General features: G+C 36.9%; 2 protein-coding genes across 2 annotated transcripts; one reads left to right on the forward strand and one right to left on the reverse strand.

Annotated features, from left to right (window-relative positions):
• Window positions 1-2,367: 2,367 nt before the first annotated feature.
• LOC107599977 (natural cytotoxicity triggering receptor 3) lies at window positions 2,368-5,654 on the forward strand. The gene is made up of 3 exons (XM_016291730.1): window positions 2,368-2,444; window positions 3,359-3,829; window positions 4,686-5,654. Exons 1-3 carry the CDS (start codon window positions 2,378-2,380, stop codon window positions 4,808-4,810), a joined length of 663 nt encoding a protein of 220 aa, XP_016147216.1. The 5' UTR covers window positions 2,368-2,377; the 3' UTR covers window positions 4,811-5,654.
• Window positions 5,655-7,128: 1,474 nt separating this feature from the next.
• Window positions 7,129-17,759, reverse strand: atp6v1aa (ATPase H+ transporting V1 subunit Aa). Its single transcript, XM_016291679.1, has 15 exons — window positions 17,656-17,759; window positions 16,977-17,075; window positions 16,704-16,832; window positions 16,059-16,273; window positions 13,569-13,706; window positions 12,777-12,928; window positions 11,978-12,140; window positions 11,635-11,743; window positions 11,356-11,478; window positions 10,004-10,118; window positions 9,767-9,830; window positions 9,424-9,627; window positions 9,192-9,286; window positions 8,885-9,056; window positions 7,129-7,961 (listed from the first exon to the last, which is right to left on the reverse strand). The coding sequence occupies exons 2-15, from the start codon at window positions 17,056-17,058 to the stop codon at window positions 7,869-7,871; spliced, it is 1,854 nt and encodes a 617-aa protein (XP_016147165.1). The 5' UTR covers window positions 17,059-17,075; window positions 17,656-17,759; the 3' UTR covers window positions 7,129-7,868.
• Between the last annotated feature and the right edge of the window lie 55 nt (window positions 17,760-17,814).

The raw sequence follows: 17,814 nt of genomic DNA on the forward strand, positions 1-17,814 counted from the left end.
CAAAGTAGTTTCGCTTTCACAATGAAACACACAGTGCCTTCACGACATGGCGCCGGCGGCAACAACAATACTACAGCGAGAATAAAAGTTACGCCTTCTTTCTTATATGTATATGTATATATCTTATATGTATATGTATATATCTTATGTATATACAGTATACAAACATTCAGTACTATTCAATATTCAGCACAATACTATTCTTGCAGAACATACAGTAGGCCTATAAATGTATTCACCTTACTCAGTTGCAATTACTATGCTTTTTTACAGAATTGCAAAATTGTTTACTCAATGCAATATACTTTTTCTGTAATGTTCTGGATGCTGTGTTCTCCATTTTTATCTGTAGTGTCTAATGAATGCTCTGTAGTGTTTATTTTATTGACTCCTAGTGAGAATTTGGTTCAGAGATTGGGGTTTAGTGTTTTAGCAATTCAGAAAAACTGTAATTAACCAACCCGATCTCATGAAAGTGCATATAAATAGTACGCCAAATAAAAACGAAAATTCGTGGTATTGATACGCAAAAATGGACTTTGGCGTGTATATGCTACGCGATGGGTAGGTTTAGGGTTGTGGGGTAGATGCTTATCATATGTACGCGAGAACTGCGTATCATATGTACGCCAACAAATTACGTATCATATGCACGTGAAAACGGCGTATTATATGCACGCCAAACACATGCGTATCATATGCACACCAAAGTCCATTTTTGCGTATCAATACCACGAGTTTTCATTTTTATTTGGCGTACTATTTATACACATTTTCATGAGACCGGGCTCAATTAACTACATGTACTTACTATATGGTTAGTTAGGTTTAGGATTAGGGTTTGGTTTAGGGTTATTTGCATGCAATTGTGCGTAATTGATTGTTATTATATTACAAGAACACCTTAAAATAAAATGTTACCTTTTTTCTTAGTAACTGTAACAGATTACAGTTACATTTATTCTGTAATTAAATGACAAAATCCCCAACACTGCTGACAAATGTTTAGTTAGTATAGTTTACACACACGAGAGTTCTAGTAACTAAAAAAAGAACTGTAGGGGGTACTTGATCCTTTACTTTAGATTTACTCTTGACTTAGTATAGATACTCACTGACTCCCAGAGTGCATTGAATAAATTATGCAACTGCTTTGTTTTATTGTTGTTACTTTTGATTTGCCCGTTTTATTTGTCTTTTGTCAGTAGTAGCACAATAAAAAGAGCAAATAAAATGGTTATTGTTACAGTTAATAAAAATAAATACAATTTAATTGTTACCATTGCTGTGATTCGCATGCTAAATGTTGAAGTCTGTGTGTGACTCGAGCATATACAAATATTAAAAGATTATATCAACCCAATTAAAAGCTTCTCAAGGTGTTTATGATAAACAATGAAAATGTAAAAGATAATTAATAAACATAAAAAATACACTAGCGAATGATTTAATTAGAAGATATATCACCTTCTAAAAGCAAGCTATTTATTACTTTTCTTTCCTTGAAATCAAATAACTCTGATTTCATGATGCATTGCTACATGAAAAATTATAATAATAATAATATAAACGAAGTTCCAAGTGCCCAACCAAAGTGAACACTGATCACTATAATGGTGAGTAAATTTTTTTTTTAGGAAAATCAACATCAATTTATGAAGTCAGCTAATGTGATGTTCTCTCGAATATTTCAGTTGTATTGAAAATGCAATATTCAAGATGACTTTGGGAAACGAGTGAATGCAACTAGTGAAAGATAACTGCAGACATGGAGGAAATGAGTGAAAAGTCTATTAAGAATTAACCCACCTCAAAAACTCTTTTTCTTTTCTTCTTCTTATGTTATTGTTGCACATTAGCAACATATTAGTGCACTGCTGCCTCTCACTGGTTTATTAATGTCATTGGTTCCTTTGTGGCTACTTGAATATTTTAAGTAAGCGTCACTCAAAGCAGAAAGTAAATAATTTGATTTGCCTTGAAATTAACTGTAACTTAATAAAACCCAGTAAGTATAACAACTAAGTAAAGATAACCAATTATATCTAATTAAGGTAAACTATTGAATTTAACAGTGCTGTAAAACAATGCAATGCGGTTTTTACCTAAATTAAGGTAAAACTCCTGTAAAACATCAATACGCAAAAAATCCTTAACATTAATACAGTAAATTGTGCCCTGTTTGTAACTGATTTTTTTTACAGTGTAGATAGACGGATAGATATGCAAGGTAATACTACTGTGTGGGTGAAAAGGGACTAAAGTGTGTGTGTGTGTGTGTGTGTGTGTGTGTGTGTGTGTGTGTAATGTAGGAGGGGGAGATAAAGTGAAGCTCTGTCAGCTCAGTGTCAGAGTGTGACACTTCTCTGAGACAGAAATGTCTTTCCTCGGTCTCTTAACTTCTAGAAACTTACTTAGTCACCCTTTCCACTCTGCCCTCACAGGTAAGAGTATATCTTTCTCTTAGCATTTAGCTTTCTCACTTGTCTGTGTTCTACTAATGTAGCTTGACAAAATTAACAAGGAACCTCAAACAAATGATCAGACTCTATATCTTCCCTCCCTCTTCAAGTAATCATATCCACAAACATTACAGTTTAGCAGCTAGACCTTCATAAACACACACGAATATCAACATGTGCCAGCCAGGGGTAACCTAATAGTTTGTGGTCATATTTTTTTATTTTAAACAAACTGTACATCAAAAACATTTTGCTCTCATTTCTCAGTCCGCATCTGTTAACCCTTAAAAAGGTCATCAAATCAATATTTACTGTCTGTTTCACAGTTAATGTTCTTCTAATTCCAAGTGTTTATGGAAGCAGCACTTTCTGAGACATTAATGAACATGTAATACTGTACTGAGGCTGCTGCCGCGTTAATGTTATCTTTCAAATATTACTCATATCAGTTTAACGTTTTTGAGTTCACTGAGTTACATGATACCGCTCTCGTCAAGTCTATTTGTTGGTAATTCAGGCTTGATTCAGAAAATCTGAGGGATTCATTCTGAACAGACTACTAGTAACTAGACTACTGCTGACCAAATAAAGTGTTGCTTGAAGGATTTACGCTCCACACAGGACTTTTGATATTTTAATCCTTGCGACTTTTGAGTCTCTAATTTTAGTAAAGGGACTTAGTGTGACCATAACACTGCCATGTAAGCTACTGTATATTTATAGTACATAAGTGTGTATATGTGTGAATTCTTGACTGGTTGCTATTCTGCTTTAAACATGCTAAATCTGGAGTTTTGACCATAAATTATATACATAATTAGTTCATGAGCCCCATATACATATGCATTCACATATAATCATTGCACTCTCAAATAATAATGTTGTTTTATTGACAGGTGGGCTTCTTTTTCTTTGTCTACTTGTCAATATGACCATTATCGCCAGTCCCACTCCAACTCCCCTGTCCATCCTCATCACGTCCACAGCAGAACCTTTATCTTCTCTGCCTGCTGAGGGGGCCTCATATTTACAACAGCCTCCAAAGGCAAAAGCTGTGGAAGGGGAGGATGTGGTGTTGCCCTGTTTTTTAAAGAGTGATGTGGATGAAGTGCAGGCTGTGGAGAAGGTGAAGTGGTATGTGCAGAGTTTGGAGGGAAGGAAGAATGTTCTACAAGGCAACGAGACGGCGGAGGATGAGTTTGCTGGCCGTGTGTTTTTGTCTGGTGATCTGTCTGAGGGCGATCTATCCATGACACTAAGGAATATTTCGGTGGAGGATCAAGGCCTGTATTTGTGTGCCTTCATATCAACACGCTCGACTGTTCTTCAGGGAGGCGGGACCAAACTCAGCATCCGCAAAGGGCTGGGTGAGAAAGGATGGGGGGTGCAAAGATATTAGTGTAAAAAACTTTATCTTTTAATCGGTCTATGGCCTATAAACCTCAAGGAAGAGCTTACCAATCTTTTCAGTACAGTTCAAAGCAGGGTTACTACAGTTAATTAAAACTAAAACAACTAAACTAAAACAAAAAAAAGAACAAATAAAAAGAACAAAGATGTCATTACTTGAAATAACATAAAAGTTGACTGAAAAAAAAAATATATATATATATTTTTTTTTTTTTTTGCATGCACATATGTTTTCAGAATTGCAAGTCTTTTAATAGTATCATAACAACATATGATAGATGTTGTTTATATATATATAAAGTAACTCTATTTTACTTAAGCTAGTTGCCAAGGCAGCATTTCTCATTTTTGTGTGCTAAAATAACTTAAAACTGAAATAAAATGTATGAAAACTATACTGTATAGACATACTTAAAAAAATAAAAAATTACAAAAGCACACAACAAAATTACTCAACTTTATAATCAAAATGAAATGGAAAATATAAAAAATGAAAATATTAATAAAAACTACAATAATACTAAAATAACCATGTTTCAAAGAAGAAAATATAGTAAAGAAGCAGAGCTAGGACTAGAGATTCACCAATATTAAAATTATGGCCAGTGCCTATAATCTGTTATGGCCAATAAAATGAAAATAATAAAATTAAATTAGCATGATTAAAGATTTACTAACTGAGCACTATAGGTAACTGCAAAAGCAGTCTGAATAAATGTGAAATCTGAAGTATTTTGTTAGGGAGCCCATTACATTCATGTGAGACAATGAAAGATGACAGTGAGATTCTAGCTTTTCTTCACATCCGCTCAGGTGTGATTGAAGAGTCGGTGGGCACTATAATTGGCATCGTTGTGGCAGTTGTTGGCGTGGCAGTGGGGCTGGTTGCTGTGATATTGACTCAGTTCAAGGACAAACTGAACTGCCTGCAGAAATGAGACGCGAGCGACAGCTTTGGAGCTTGGAGGTTAAAAGTGTGGTGAGGCTACGGTAAAGGCTAAAGGTAAAAGTGTACAAACACACATACGCTCATGCTGCCAAGAACTGACCGCAGTGCATGAGAGAATGACTTAACTGAACGGTGAGGCATTTAGCTCACCCCATATTCTGAATTATAATATATACGATTACATAGACAAATAGATCCGGTGACCCTCCTCGAACACATACCCACCCCATCAGATCTAACAATGATGAAAAAGAGCAGCTGAGTTATGAACTGAGCTCTGTCAATGTTCAAAACCATCCCATGCAAAATGATATTTGCATACTTGCTTTTGCTTTTTATTGATCTATATGCATGCACATATGTTTTCAGAATTGCAAGTCTTTTAATAGTATCATAACAACATATGATAGATGTTGTTTAGTAGACACTGATGTAAGTCCTTTGCATACCTCAGGTGGAGCAGATGGACTGTTGAGTGGATAGAATGTTTACCAGAGGCCATTATGAAGTTATATCAATCAGAAACTGATCTTGTATCAGCACTCAACACAGAATACATTTCCTCTCAAGAGAGGCCTGATCTCAACACCCGTGCTGTGCTTCAGTATTCTGTTTTGATTAAAGAATCTAATTGCAAAGTTCTTCATTTTCACCTGCATGCCTTTTGTAAGACCCAGCAGGGCCTTCGCTTCAGAAATAGCCGGTTGTGAACTGGTTTGTGATTGTGTGATTTCGTCCCGTGGGCTTAGGTTTGTTTTCTGTGAAAATCACCATCTCTCCTTCTGACACAAATAAACAAGTTTTATTATTCAAAGTGTCTCTGGTGACTTCCCGGTCTCATGTAACTACACAAGTAAGTAACCACAGCTTGAAAAACATCCACAAGGCCAGGCCAGCACAAGCCTGTCTCTGAGGAAAGCAAAATAAATAAAGTCACAGGTGGATTCCAAATATTGTGGATATGTAAAGATTTTCAAATTGGAAACATCTACAATACCATTCGAAAGTTAAAGAAATTCATATTTTTTTATTCTGCAAGAACACATTAAATTTATTAAAAGTAACATATATATTGTTATTTATTTTCAAGTAACATTTCTGAAAAGACTTGCATAGCTTTATATATATATATATATATATATATATATATATATATATATATATACTATAACAAAGGACCAGCATAAACCAGCATCCCAGCGTCAAAACATACCTAACCAGCATATGCTGTTTTTATTCAACAGGGTACCAAATCAGCATATTAAAATGTTTTCTGACAGATCATGTGACACTGAAGACTGGAGAAAAATGTACTCTTTAAAAAGACTGGAGTAAAAAATTTACTTTATCATCACAAGGAAAAATATTAAAATAGAAAAGTTATTTTAAATTGTAATAATATTTTGCAATTTTATTGTTTTACTGTAATTTTTGATCAAATAAATGCAGCCTTGGTGAGCATTAACACTTAAAAAAAAACTTTCCGACCCCAAACTTTCGAGAGTGAGAGGAGAACTACTCATGGGTGTCACTAGGCCATTTTTAGGGGGGCTATAGCCCCTAAAATTGTGCGATTAGCTCCATAAACTGTACACAAATTCGTGATCGCCTCAGTCATCTGAAAACGGCGGCAGACTTCGATCGGCTCCTCTCCGTCTTTCAGCGCGTTCTTTTTCAATGTGCAGAGCGAGAAACAGAGGACAAGGTGTGTGTTTAACAATAGATTGTTATAATATCTGCATCTATGCAGTTCTTAGTCATAAATCCAGTTTACAAAATATCATGGGGGAACCATAATCAGTTCCCCATCTACTGTAGCCCAAGTTTTCACTGCGTTCACCCCTCATCACACCACAGCTGTTTCCTCCAGCAGAAATGAAGCACATATGAACACATACTTTATAAAACGATCATGTTGCCATTTTCATTTGAAACTTTAACTTTCCATATAATACATATTCCAGTGCATGTGGCAAAGAGGTTAGCATACTTGAGCTAAGGAAAGAGGGTTGTACTAGAAACGCAAACAGTAAAATTTTGTGTTTGTACAGTAAAACAGGTTGTGTGTGAGATCATGAAGACTTGAATTTGGCTTTTTCAGTACTCAAATGTTATACCTATCTATGCAATACGGTGGAATACTGCAATAAGTTTAGTATATGACCCCTATTAATCAAACATTTTTTATTTATATATATATATATCTCTCATTAGGCTATTATTATTATTATTATACCCTCACTGGGGGCTGAGCCCCCCTAAAATGAAAATCCTAGAATCATCCCTGGAACTACTAGAATGAAAATCAAATCATCTATTTTTGTTATAAAGCAGAGTCATTCAAACAGTTTCCAATAGTTTAATTCTTTGGAACTGAACACACAACACCACACACAATAAATGTAGTAATGTACCCCTACAGAAGCCACAATACTCTACCCACACACCCATGCACACTCACTCACTCACTCACATGAATATGAGAAACGATCAAAGAAACACGCTTGGAGCAGAAATCACATTAATGAGACAAAACAAGATTCAAATAAATAAGGGAAGCCTCAATGATTCCTTTCTGACTTCCATTGTTCCCATTATTATATAACACATTTCTATTGGTCACAGAGAAAAAAAACTGAGATGGGAATAAACACTGTGCTCCCCTGCACTTTCCCACACGCAGCGAGGACTCGTGGGAAAGCAGGTGGTGAGAAAAAGAGAAGATGAATGTTTGCTGTTTTTGTGCTTCAAGTGTTGAGTCTCAGCACAGAGAGATCACGGAGGCATTTGCTTAAATGCTAAAATACAATCTTATACTTCAAACACCAAGCAACAGTTGTAGTTATAGAGTGAGAACACACTCTTTTTACATTTCTAAAGACCGTGTTCAGATTAGCGATGGCTACTAGCTCTGACTTTCATTCGTCTTGTTCAGTTTCAGTGTATATTCAGACGAGAGGTACACATGCACAAGGGAGCACTGGGAAATGCACTGCACAGCACGGGGGAGGAGACAGCTGGGACACGTGTGAGGTCAAAGGTTGCTTTTAGTCCTCGAGAGTGCGGAAAGAATTCTGCATGTCTTCCAGCAGTTGAGCGTAGTCAGCTTTGATCTTTGCTTCACCCTCTTTGACTGGATCCTGCCAAACACATAGACGCATGCAGTTATGGAAAACTGCTCAACGTTAGCCATAAAATGAATGTAAATAATCTAATTATTTAAAGAAACTTACAATAAATATTAAAATGAACATGTATAAATAAATTACATTATTAACACATTTTTCAGTCAATATTTCATGTCTTGCATTACAGGTAACAAGTAAATATGACCTGTACTACATTAAACAACAGTCCAGTTACCATTAATGTTTTAATGTTGATCATCTTCTATATTGTTTGGTCAAAGAGGTTCACGGCAATAATAATGAATTGCAATATTTTATTTTTAAGGACATTTTAATACCTCTTTTTTTATAACTCCCGTTTCATTTGTAATACCAGATTTTATACTTCTGTATATATTCAAACAATTTTCAACATTTCACAAATAATTTTATGTCCTTTTTGGTTGAAAACAGGATCAGGATGGGACACAACAGACTCAACCCCACATCCTCATTATATGATACTATCAGAATCAGAAAGAGCTTTATTGTCAAGTATGTTTGTTTTGTTTATTGGTTTTGGTGACAGAAGCTTCCAATAATAAAAAAAATTAAGTGTGAATAAAATACACATATGTAAGCTGGTATATACACTATGTAGTATTATAATATTTATTACTCATTGAATTAGGTTCTATTTTTATATTTTCCGTTTTTATGTTAATTTTAGTAATTTTTTATTATTTGTTTTATTACCATTTTTATTTTAAATTTTAATTTTAGTTATTTTGTACTTCAGCGTAAACTTATTTCATTTGGTTGCCAACACAGCACTCTTTTTAAGTTAAAAGTTTTAATTTAATATTTGTGTTTTATTTTATTTCAGCTTTTGCAACCTATGGTCTACGATCTTTACAGCTACAAAAATCCCAACATCAATATTTGAACAACGGTACCTTAAACTTCATGGAGCTGATGCGATAAAGAATTTCTCCCATGTGCTCACGGATCTGGGCCCAGGTGATCTTGTTATCGCTCTGCGCTGTGGTCTCGACAGCATGCCGGGCCAGGTCATAAAAAGCTATCATATTGGACAGGATCCCCACTGTCTTATAGAAGGGACAGAACCTGGAAGAGAGAGACAGGGAGATAATGTGAGAAAGAATTAGCAGACTGACAAACAGGCAACTAGAATAAGACGACACCTAAAAAGAGGTCTGTGGGAATGCCACATTCTTCATATTGCACAGATGATTAGTTTACCTGTCATAGGGAGTGTAACCGTTCTGCTGCAGGAAGTCATCTTTAATGAGTTTGGCCACCTCCAGAGTGATTTTATCGGTCTCAGCCAGGGAGGCCTGAGGGCAAAAAAACAAAATAAATGCATTCAGAATCAACAAATATACATTAAATAAATTATCAATACAAATACCAAATACCACACAAAAACGCTTTTTTAATAACACTATTTGACAAACAACATACACAAACACACCTTTCCAACAAGTTGCACAATCTCAGCCAGGTCCTCCTCCTCCTGCAGAATCTCTTTAGCTTTGGTACGCAGCGGCACGAACTCTGGGAAGTGTTTGTCATAGTACTCATCCAGCGCTCGTGTATATTTACTGTAACTGATCAACCAGTTAACAGAAGGGAAGTGTTTCCTCTGGGCAAGCTTCTTATCTAGACCCCAGAACACCTGAGAGCAACAGTTCAAATGAGGGGGGGTGGGGATAATGGAAGATTCTATTACTGCTTCATTTAAAAGAGTTAAATGACTGCTTAAAAAAATAAACATCACATCATGTTAATGACAAGCATTCATAGGAGTCACCCACCTGCACAATACCAAGAGTGGCAGAAGTCACAGGATCTGAGAAGTCACCACCAGGGGGAGACACACTGTAGAGAAATGAACAGAAACATCTGCAGTTAGAAACCACCACAAAAATGCATGCAATATTTTTAGAAACACACATAACATTCACACAATAATAAATCAGAGTTTGTACAAACGTACATATCAATTTGCATATTTATTAATAAGCCGCTTGATGTTATTTGAGTGTACTTACGCTCCCACAATGCTGACGCTGCCCTCTCTCTCTGGGTTACCTAGGCACTTTACTCGACCTGCTCTCTCATAGAATGATGCCAGACGGGCTCCAAGGTATGCGGGATACCCACTGTCTGTAGAAGGAAAACAAGAAAGTTTGATTATCCAATACAAGAAAGTTTGGTTTGGACAAGGCTGCACAATCTAGTCAAAACACCAAGTTGTGAATGTGGTGAAAATGCAGTTAAACATGTGGCATCTCATTTCGCTTCTGTTTGGGTAGGTATTAAAAAAAACTGCATTGTAACCACAACTGCAGTGTATATGACAACAAAATAGCAACAATACCTCAATTTGGAGGAAGTTTGAGATGTGTTTTACACACATTTTGCTGCCAATACAATGCATAATTTAAAGGGTTAGTTCGCCCATAAATTACACACCTTTAAGTCATCCTAGGTGTATAGGACTTTCTTATTTCAGATGAATCCAGTCGGAGTTATATTAAAAATTGTCTTTGATCTTTCAAGCTGTTTAATGCCACTCAGCGGGTGTTGCATGCATCAGTCCAAAAGAAGTTAAATAAAAAGAAGCCCATCCATAAAAATAAAGTGTCTCGCACGGATGACGTATGAGGTCAGTGTTGTGCATGCACCATGCGCAGCACTGACCTCATACGTCATCCTCCCGGAGCTGCTTCCGTGTACAACTGTTGACGCAAGCTACATTAAAGTGATTATTACGTTTTGAATATGGATATTTTTCTTACAAAAACGCATCGATTCGCTACAGGAGGCCTTTGTTCACCCCCCGGAACCGTGTGAGACATTTTTTTTATGGATGGGCGCTTTTTATTAAACTTCTTTTGGACTGATGCATGCAACACCCGCTGAGTGGCATTAAACAGCTTGAAAGATCAAAGACCATTTTTAATATCACGCCGACTGGATTCGTCTGAAAGAAGAAAGTCATATACACCTAGGATGACTTGAGGGTGAGTAATTTATGGGCTAATTTTCATTTTTGGGTGAACTAACCCTTTAAAGTATGCAGTACAAGCAAAAATTTTTTTTTTAATTCAGTAGTAGCCTATAGTAAATTAGCAATCACAAAGGTTTAGGGTCGGTAAGGTTTCTTATGCTCATCATGGCTGTTGATTACAATTACAATTTAATAGAACATATTTTAAAATGCAATTTATTCCTGAGAAGCAAAGCTGGATTTTCAGCAGCTTCAATGCCACATGATCCTTCAGAAGTTATCTGCTGCTCATGAAACATTTCCTATTATTATCAATGTTGAAAACAGTTGTGTTGCTTAATATTTTTGTGAATCTTTGATAAAAAAGAACGTTGTAAGAGCTGTACATACCAGCAGGCATCTCAGCCAATCGTCCAGAGATCTCCCTAAGAGCCTCAGCCCAACGAGAGGTGGAGTCAGCCATCATGCTGACGTTATAGCCCATGTCTCTGAAGTACTCAGACAATGTGATACCTGTTCACACACAAGATAAATGCATCCACATACATACATATATAGATTATCCTCTTACGGGTTTTGTTTGATTTCATTTTGCTATCAATAATCATCTCATAAAACCTGATTCACCAGCATTTCAGCAAATTTGATAAATACAGCTCTTGAGTTTACCGGTGTAGATGGAGGCTTCTCTGGCAGCCACAGGCATGTTTGAGGTGTTGGCCACCAGTGCTGTTCTCTTCATAATGCTCTCCACCTTGCCGTCCACCTCCATAGTTAGCTATCAAACAAAATTACAGTCAATCATCTAAACCAGGTTCATTTAAACCACATGACAGGGTCACTTGAACTTCTCCGGTTATGAATTTTTATATCGCATTCACAGACATTGTATAAATCAATGTGACTTAATCCTGGAACGTGTGATTATTGTAAGGTTATTCGATGACTGAATAAAAAACTTATTTGACAAAGTGACCAGGTATAGCATCATTAAACCCAGTGCCATACCAACCTCCGGAAAGTCTCTTAATACTTCAGACATCTCGTTTCCACGCTCTCCACAACCCACGTAAATGATGACATCACTGTTGGAGTACTTGGAGAGAGACTGAGAGATCACGGTCTTACCACAGCCGAAGGCTCCTGGAATGGCTGTGGTCCCTCCTTGGACACAACTGCAAAATGGCAGAAATGAGGACTTTACAATAATGGTTAACCTGATAATCATGACTATTTTGCTCAAAATGTATAATCACAACCATTAATAATCAACATTTTGAGAAATTACTTTTTACATTTCATCAGAATTACTGCACTTCCAAATAAGCTCAAATCAAGAGAAAGTCAACTAATATGCATGATTTAACTAATCTCATTCCTGATTTATTATATATTTATTACAGTTCATCAATGAGAAGGTATGCTTGCAGATTTAACAGCAGCAAATAGTGCAAGCAGCTTCATTAAAAAACACTGATTGGCTGTATTACGCTCACATTGGAGAAACTCCAACATACAGTACATGTTTGTCTGTGTTTTCTGATTATCTGTTCCTTTTTCTGCAGTGCAAAGAGAGCATGTACACATGATAGCCAGGTTGGGAATTTGAAGTAAAACAATGGGAAGAAAATGCATCCATTTAGGACACTGAGGGATCTGGTAACCCTAAGCATGAAATCTTGTGGGGGTTTGTTACCAATGCAAGATAATAGAAATTGATATTTTCAGGATAGATAACCAGTGGGCCAAGACTGCAGACAAGTCTGTTTAATTAATGGAGAAATGAGAATCAAGAAAAGCTTAAGACTCACGGAAAGAGGGCATCCAGTACTCGTTGTCCAGTCAGCAGGGGGTGATTTGCAGGTAGCTTCTCAGTAACAGGCCTCACCTGTCGCACGGGCCACACCTGCACCATGGTGAACTTCTCCTTTACTCCTTCAAACTCCAGTTCCAGCACCACATCCTGACACACACATGAAAAGGGAAGTTCCAGTAATTACTAATATTGGGTTTCTTCCTCATCTTACCTAAACATCTTAGGGAGTTTTTCCATCCAACTGTTCCTTTTATAACTAGGGTGGCCATATGTGCCGTTCATATGGGACACGTCCTGGCCAGGATTTTTATATTGCCTAAAACATCCAAAGTAGTTTGACCAATAACATGCAGGTATTGTATATAATCGACCAATCGTGGCGCGTGAGAAGGTGAGATCTACAGAGAACGATCAAAGCGATGCAAATGCGTGCACGTGTTTGTTCGTTCGTTCGACTTGAAGCGTTGCTGCGCACCGATCATTGAATGACACCAAAGTACCGCGAGAGCGATTCGAAAGCATAAGGAGCCGTCTGCCCGGCACTCTATAGCTCTCGTGAATGTCATACAACGATCAATCTGCACAGTGCAAGCAGCAAAAACCTGGATTTTTAGGCAATATAGAAATCCTGACAAGGACGCGTCCCGTAAAAATGGCCCATATGGTCACCCTATTTATAACATACTATACAAATAAATTTAAATTGACGTGAACTACACTTGCGTGCTTGTCCATAAAAGTGTGTAGTATTTCAGGACATGTGAGGATGATTGTGAACTTGACTCACAGAGACGTCATAATTTCCTGGCGGAGCGAGGTAGGTGACTGTTCCCCTGCTGCGAGGGGGCAGCATGATCTTGTGTTTGATGAGAGAGTTCTCATACACCAGTCCATAGATATCACCTCCTGTAATGTGACTTCCAACCTGAAAAAACATCCAGTGCATAATGTCAATATAGTATACAAATACTGTAAATATATACAGACAAAAGTACACATTCACAAAAGTCATACACATTCAAATCGAGAGGGCATGTGGCAGCTAAGATTTATGAACCAAATGGATTTTATATGCTATTTCCAAAAAGACTAAAATAAATTTCTCTTTACATATGATAATGATTTCTTTACATATGATGTTCTACAATTATTGTAGATACAAAATTAATAGTGCCTCTAAGATGTCGCCTTTTGGTGAATTTCATAATTTTAAAGCCTAAATATGTCATTTAGCCTGAAAGTTTTTGCACAGAACCAAGGAGTTTTTGCATGCTAGTGGTTAAGGGAATCCATCCAAAATTTTACAAAATATTTTTTTTTGTATTGCATTTATCTCATGTGTATTATATATCCATTTAAATATCAGCCTTGTGTGAAAATGACATGTGCTAGGGAATACATGTTGCAGGTGCTGCACATTAAGAACTACAGAAATGACAGCCTCGGTTTTACAAAATCAGCTTCCATACACAGTGCAGTTTTAGCTTTGTCATGCCCAGTGCTAACGGTTAAAATGAATTTGTTTCTAAAAGTTGCAAAAAACTTACAATATTCTTTAAATTGTAGAATAGCAAAGGTAAAGGCGTTAATATATGTTCTTGCTTTGGTTCATAATTCAGAAGTATATCATTGGGTCTGAAGACATTTCAGTAATTATTACAGTGAACGTAAAATTTTATTCTAAATAATAAAAGTAGGGCTGGGCGATATGGCCAAAAAAATGATCACGATCATTTTTTTCAGATCAGTCAATATCGATAATTATCACGATAAACGTCAAATCTTTATTTCTTTCAAGTTTAAAGCCAGATTTTTGCTCCACATTGAAAGTTGTAGAAACCAGACAATTAATTTTCCTTAACAAAATAAATATCTAAATAGAAAAATGTATTTCTTAGTTTCTGCATGTTCTAATGAGTGATATTGTTTCAAATCAAGAAACAGGTTTGGGTTGCCTGATAATATTATTAATAATAAATATCACTTTTTTGTCTCTTAGAAATGCACATTTGATAGTAGCTTGAGCTAGGATGCAGAGGTAAATTTTTGTTCATTATCAAAATCAGTAATATCTGTAAAAATTGTAGCAACCTCAGTTTTATATGGTTACATTTATTCTAACACTGTAATGAGGCGCGTTGGAGTGATGTCACCGACCCTCTTCGACTGATTGTCTAGAGGAGGAGCTGTCAATCTAGAACTAGTGGACCAATGATGATGTTTTAGCCCTCCCTGATTTACATGAAACTCTAACCGCAACATTTGGAAGAAGAAGCGCAGAATGTGGAATAAAGAGCAAAGGGAAAAACAGCATAAGCATACAAAAAATAAAAATATGTGCAGAAAATGTCCGAGAGCACAAAAAACAGAAAGATAACCACGGAAAACATGATTGTGTGTGCAATTTGGATAATTTTGCATTAATATTTCAGTGTTGTGCAATATGATTTTAAATGTGTTTAAAGTTTTGATTCGTGCTTATTATTTTTTTTAATGCGTTATTACATTTTTGATTTACACTTATTCTTTTTTGATCCGTGACCATTGTTTGCTATTCTGAAAACTTTGCTTTCATTTTAAAATTGTGCAATATAATTTTACTTGCGTTTTTAAATTTTGGTTCCATGCTTGTTATTTTTTTATCCGTGACTGCAATACATTTGGCAGGAATATGATCCCATAGCTTCACACTGGATCTCACAGCGCTGCTTAGAGCTCGCGTGAGCGAGTAAAAACGCATCTGCTCTAGTGAGCTCGCGCCGCACGGCCGTTTTGAACATTGGTCCGAGTGGATAAACGGTCTGTGTGGCACGATTCAAATGAGTCGCGCTGTTTCGTTCCGCTTTTGGCACATAAATGTTATATCGAACATTTATCGAACTCTTCATATCGTTTTATCGAGGAAAATTATATCACGATAATTATCGTTATCGAATTATCGCCCAGCCCTAAATAAAAGCTAGTTTTATTTGGGGTAGTCTTTTTTCCCATGAAACACAAACTATATCAAGAGGTCAATTCTACTGCTTTCCATACAGGAAAATACAGGGTGATTACTGGCCGCTGAGTTCATCTGCAATTTTGCTTGGTTTATTATAAAACTGCATATTATATCAGAATTTGAACTCGGCCCCATGCATACTACTATATTACACCACTAGACTATCATGACTCACAGTCCTAGGAAAAAGTGTCAGAACTGTCCATGGTGGCAAATCCAAAAAACTAGGTGCATGACGTCACTGTATACAGAGAAAGACACACAGATAATTCTTACCCTCAGGTTCTGAAAAGGAGAGAACTCCCACTTGAGGTCCCTGTTAAGAGCTCCTATGTTAACCCCTCTGGGGATGTAGATGCTCTTTGTGAGGTCATTGATGTCTTTGAGGGGACGCTGAATACCATCAAAGATGGAGCCCATGATTCCGGGCCCCAGTTCCACAGAGAGTGGCTTTCCAGTGCGCAGCACGGGGTCTCCAACACAAACTCCAGCTGTGGATAGCTCAGGAAAACATGGACATATACTAATACAACACAAAAGTGTACTTTGGCAACACCATGATGAACCATGAAAAATAAAAGGTAAATAAGGTTTTTAAGAGCCATTTTCCAGAAATTTTTTTTTTCTTTAACTTTTGGATTACAAATTTGGATTAACTTTATTAAAACCTTTTCAAGTATTGTAGACCGAGTAAGGGCTGGAATACACTACAGTGCACAACTTTTAAAATCTGAACAGATTTTAAAATGCTAGGCATCATACAGTTTTCCACTTTGTCAACTCAAATCTGCAGACTGCCTCAGACTTTCAGCAACTAGCATCAACTTGTTCGGACTGTAAATCAGGGGGAAATCGTGGCAAAAATTGGGTCGTGTGTGTATTCCAGCCTTAAGTAAACCACTCTTGAATGGTAAAGGATACAGGTCTCCTCGTACACCTGGATGGTTGCCATATCTCCCTCCAATCGGATAATTTCTCCCACCAGCTCACTGTGGCCCACACGCACCAGTTCATACATAGCCGCACCTGCCATGCTAGAGGCCGTCACCACTGCAATGAACAGACACACAGACTGTAACCTGTCCATCTCATGACCCACATCTGTCAGTCAAAATAAACTGCTTATGGGAGGAATGTTGTGCTGTATGTTCAATTTTGTAACAAAGTGACTTTAGAACATGTTTTTATTTTTACCTGGGCCTGAAACTCCATGCACATATCCGAACTGACCCTCACGGTCCTCATCTCGGATCTTAGGCAGCTTGGAAAAATCCATTCTCTGTGTTAGCAATCCTGAAAGAGGAAATGTGAAACAGTTCATTCATTCAAATTGCACCAATATCTTTCAGTGTTTCAAGACACATGCCAAACCTTATCAACATTACCAGACGTTTCAATTTTCACAATTTCAATAGAACCTCAAGGTCTACTGTTTTGCTCCAGTTCTAATCAATATACTTGAGTTTCAATCATACTGTCATGGTAAATATTTCAATTACTGATGACAAATTTAAAGACTTTCATACTAATAGAACCACTATGGCCGACAGGTATCCATTCAGATTCAAACTATTCCAGCTGAGTATCAAATGAAAATGATATGAATTTAACTGCTGTACTTAACGCACCACAAATAAAATAAAGAAATATATAAATAAACGCCTTCACACGACCAAAACTCCTGAATTACGAGATCTATCAGGCTGTGGTAAGGAACCACTAGATGTCAGGTGACAGATGGCTACTAGCAAAGCCTGATCAGCAACTGAGGAGACTTCACCTGCGTAACGTTAGAAAATGAGATAGGAGCAAACTGCCCGGTTTGATAGCAATAAAAATATAATTGTATAAAAAAGCAAACGATGAATCTTACTGTATTAGCATGAACTGAACGACAATCCTCGGAATACCCTACCAAGCAGTGGAACGAGGAAAAAACTGTCACGACATTGGTCAGCTGACCTGCCAGGATTAAGGAAGTCCCTGTACACAGTGCAAAAACAAAGTGCGCCATTATGGCTCCCCCAGAGGA

This window comes from Sinocyclocheilus grahami, unplaced genomic scaffold, assembly GCF_001515645.1.
Source record: "Sinocyclocheilus grahami isolate Dianchi unplaced genomic scaffold, SAMN03320097.WGS_v1.1 scaffold275.1, whole genome shotgun sequence".
Lineage (NCBI taxonomy): Eukaryota > Metazoa > Chordata > Actinopteri > Cypriniformes > Cyprinidae > Sinocyclocheilus > Sinocyclocheilus grahami.

Coding starts and splice junctions, on each gene's coding strand:
- LOC107599977 (XM_016291730.1), top strand. CDS start 2,378: ATGTCTTTCCTCGGTCTCTTAACTTCTAGAAACTTACTTAGTCACCCT. Junction 2,445..3,358: donor TTTCCACTCTGCCCTCACAG/GTAAGAGTATAT, acceptor TTTTATTGACAG/GTGGGCTTCTTTTTCTTTGT. Junction 3,830..4,685: donor CAGCATCCGCAAAGGGCTGG/GTGAGAAAGGAT, acceptor ACATCCGCTCAG/GTGTGATTGAAGAGTCGGTG.
- atp6v1aa (XM_016291679.1), bottom strand. CDS start 17,058: ATGGATTTTTCCAAGCTGCCTAAGATCCGAGATGAGGACCGTGAGGGT. Junction 9,628..9,766: donor CCACTCTTGGTATTGTGCAG/GTGGGTGACTCC, acceptor TGTTGCTCTCAG/GTGTTCTGGGGTCTAGATAA. Junction 9,057..9,191: donor GGTTACACTCCCTATGACAG/GTAAACTAATCA, acceptor TCTCTCTTCCAG/GTTCTGTCCCTTCTATAAGA.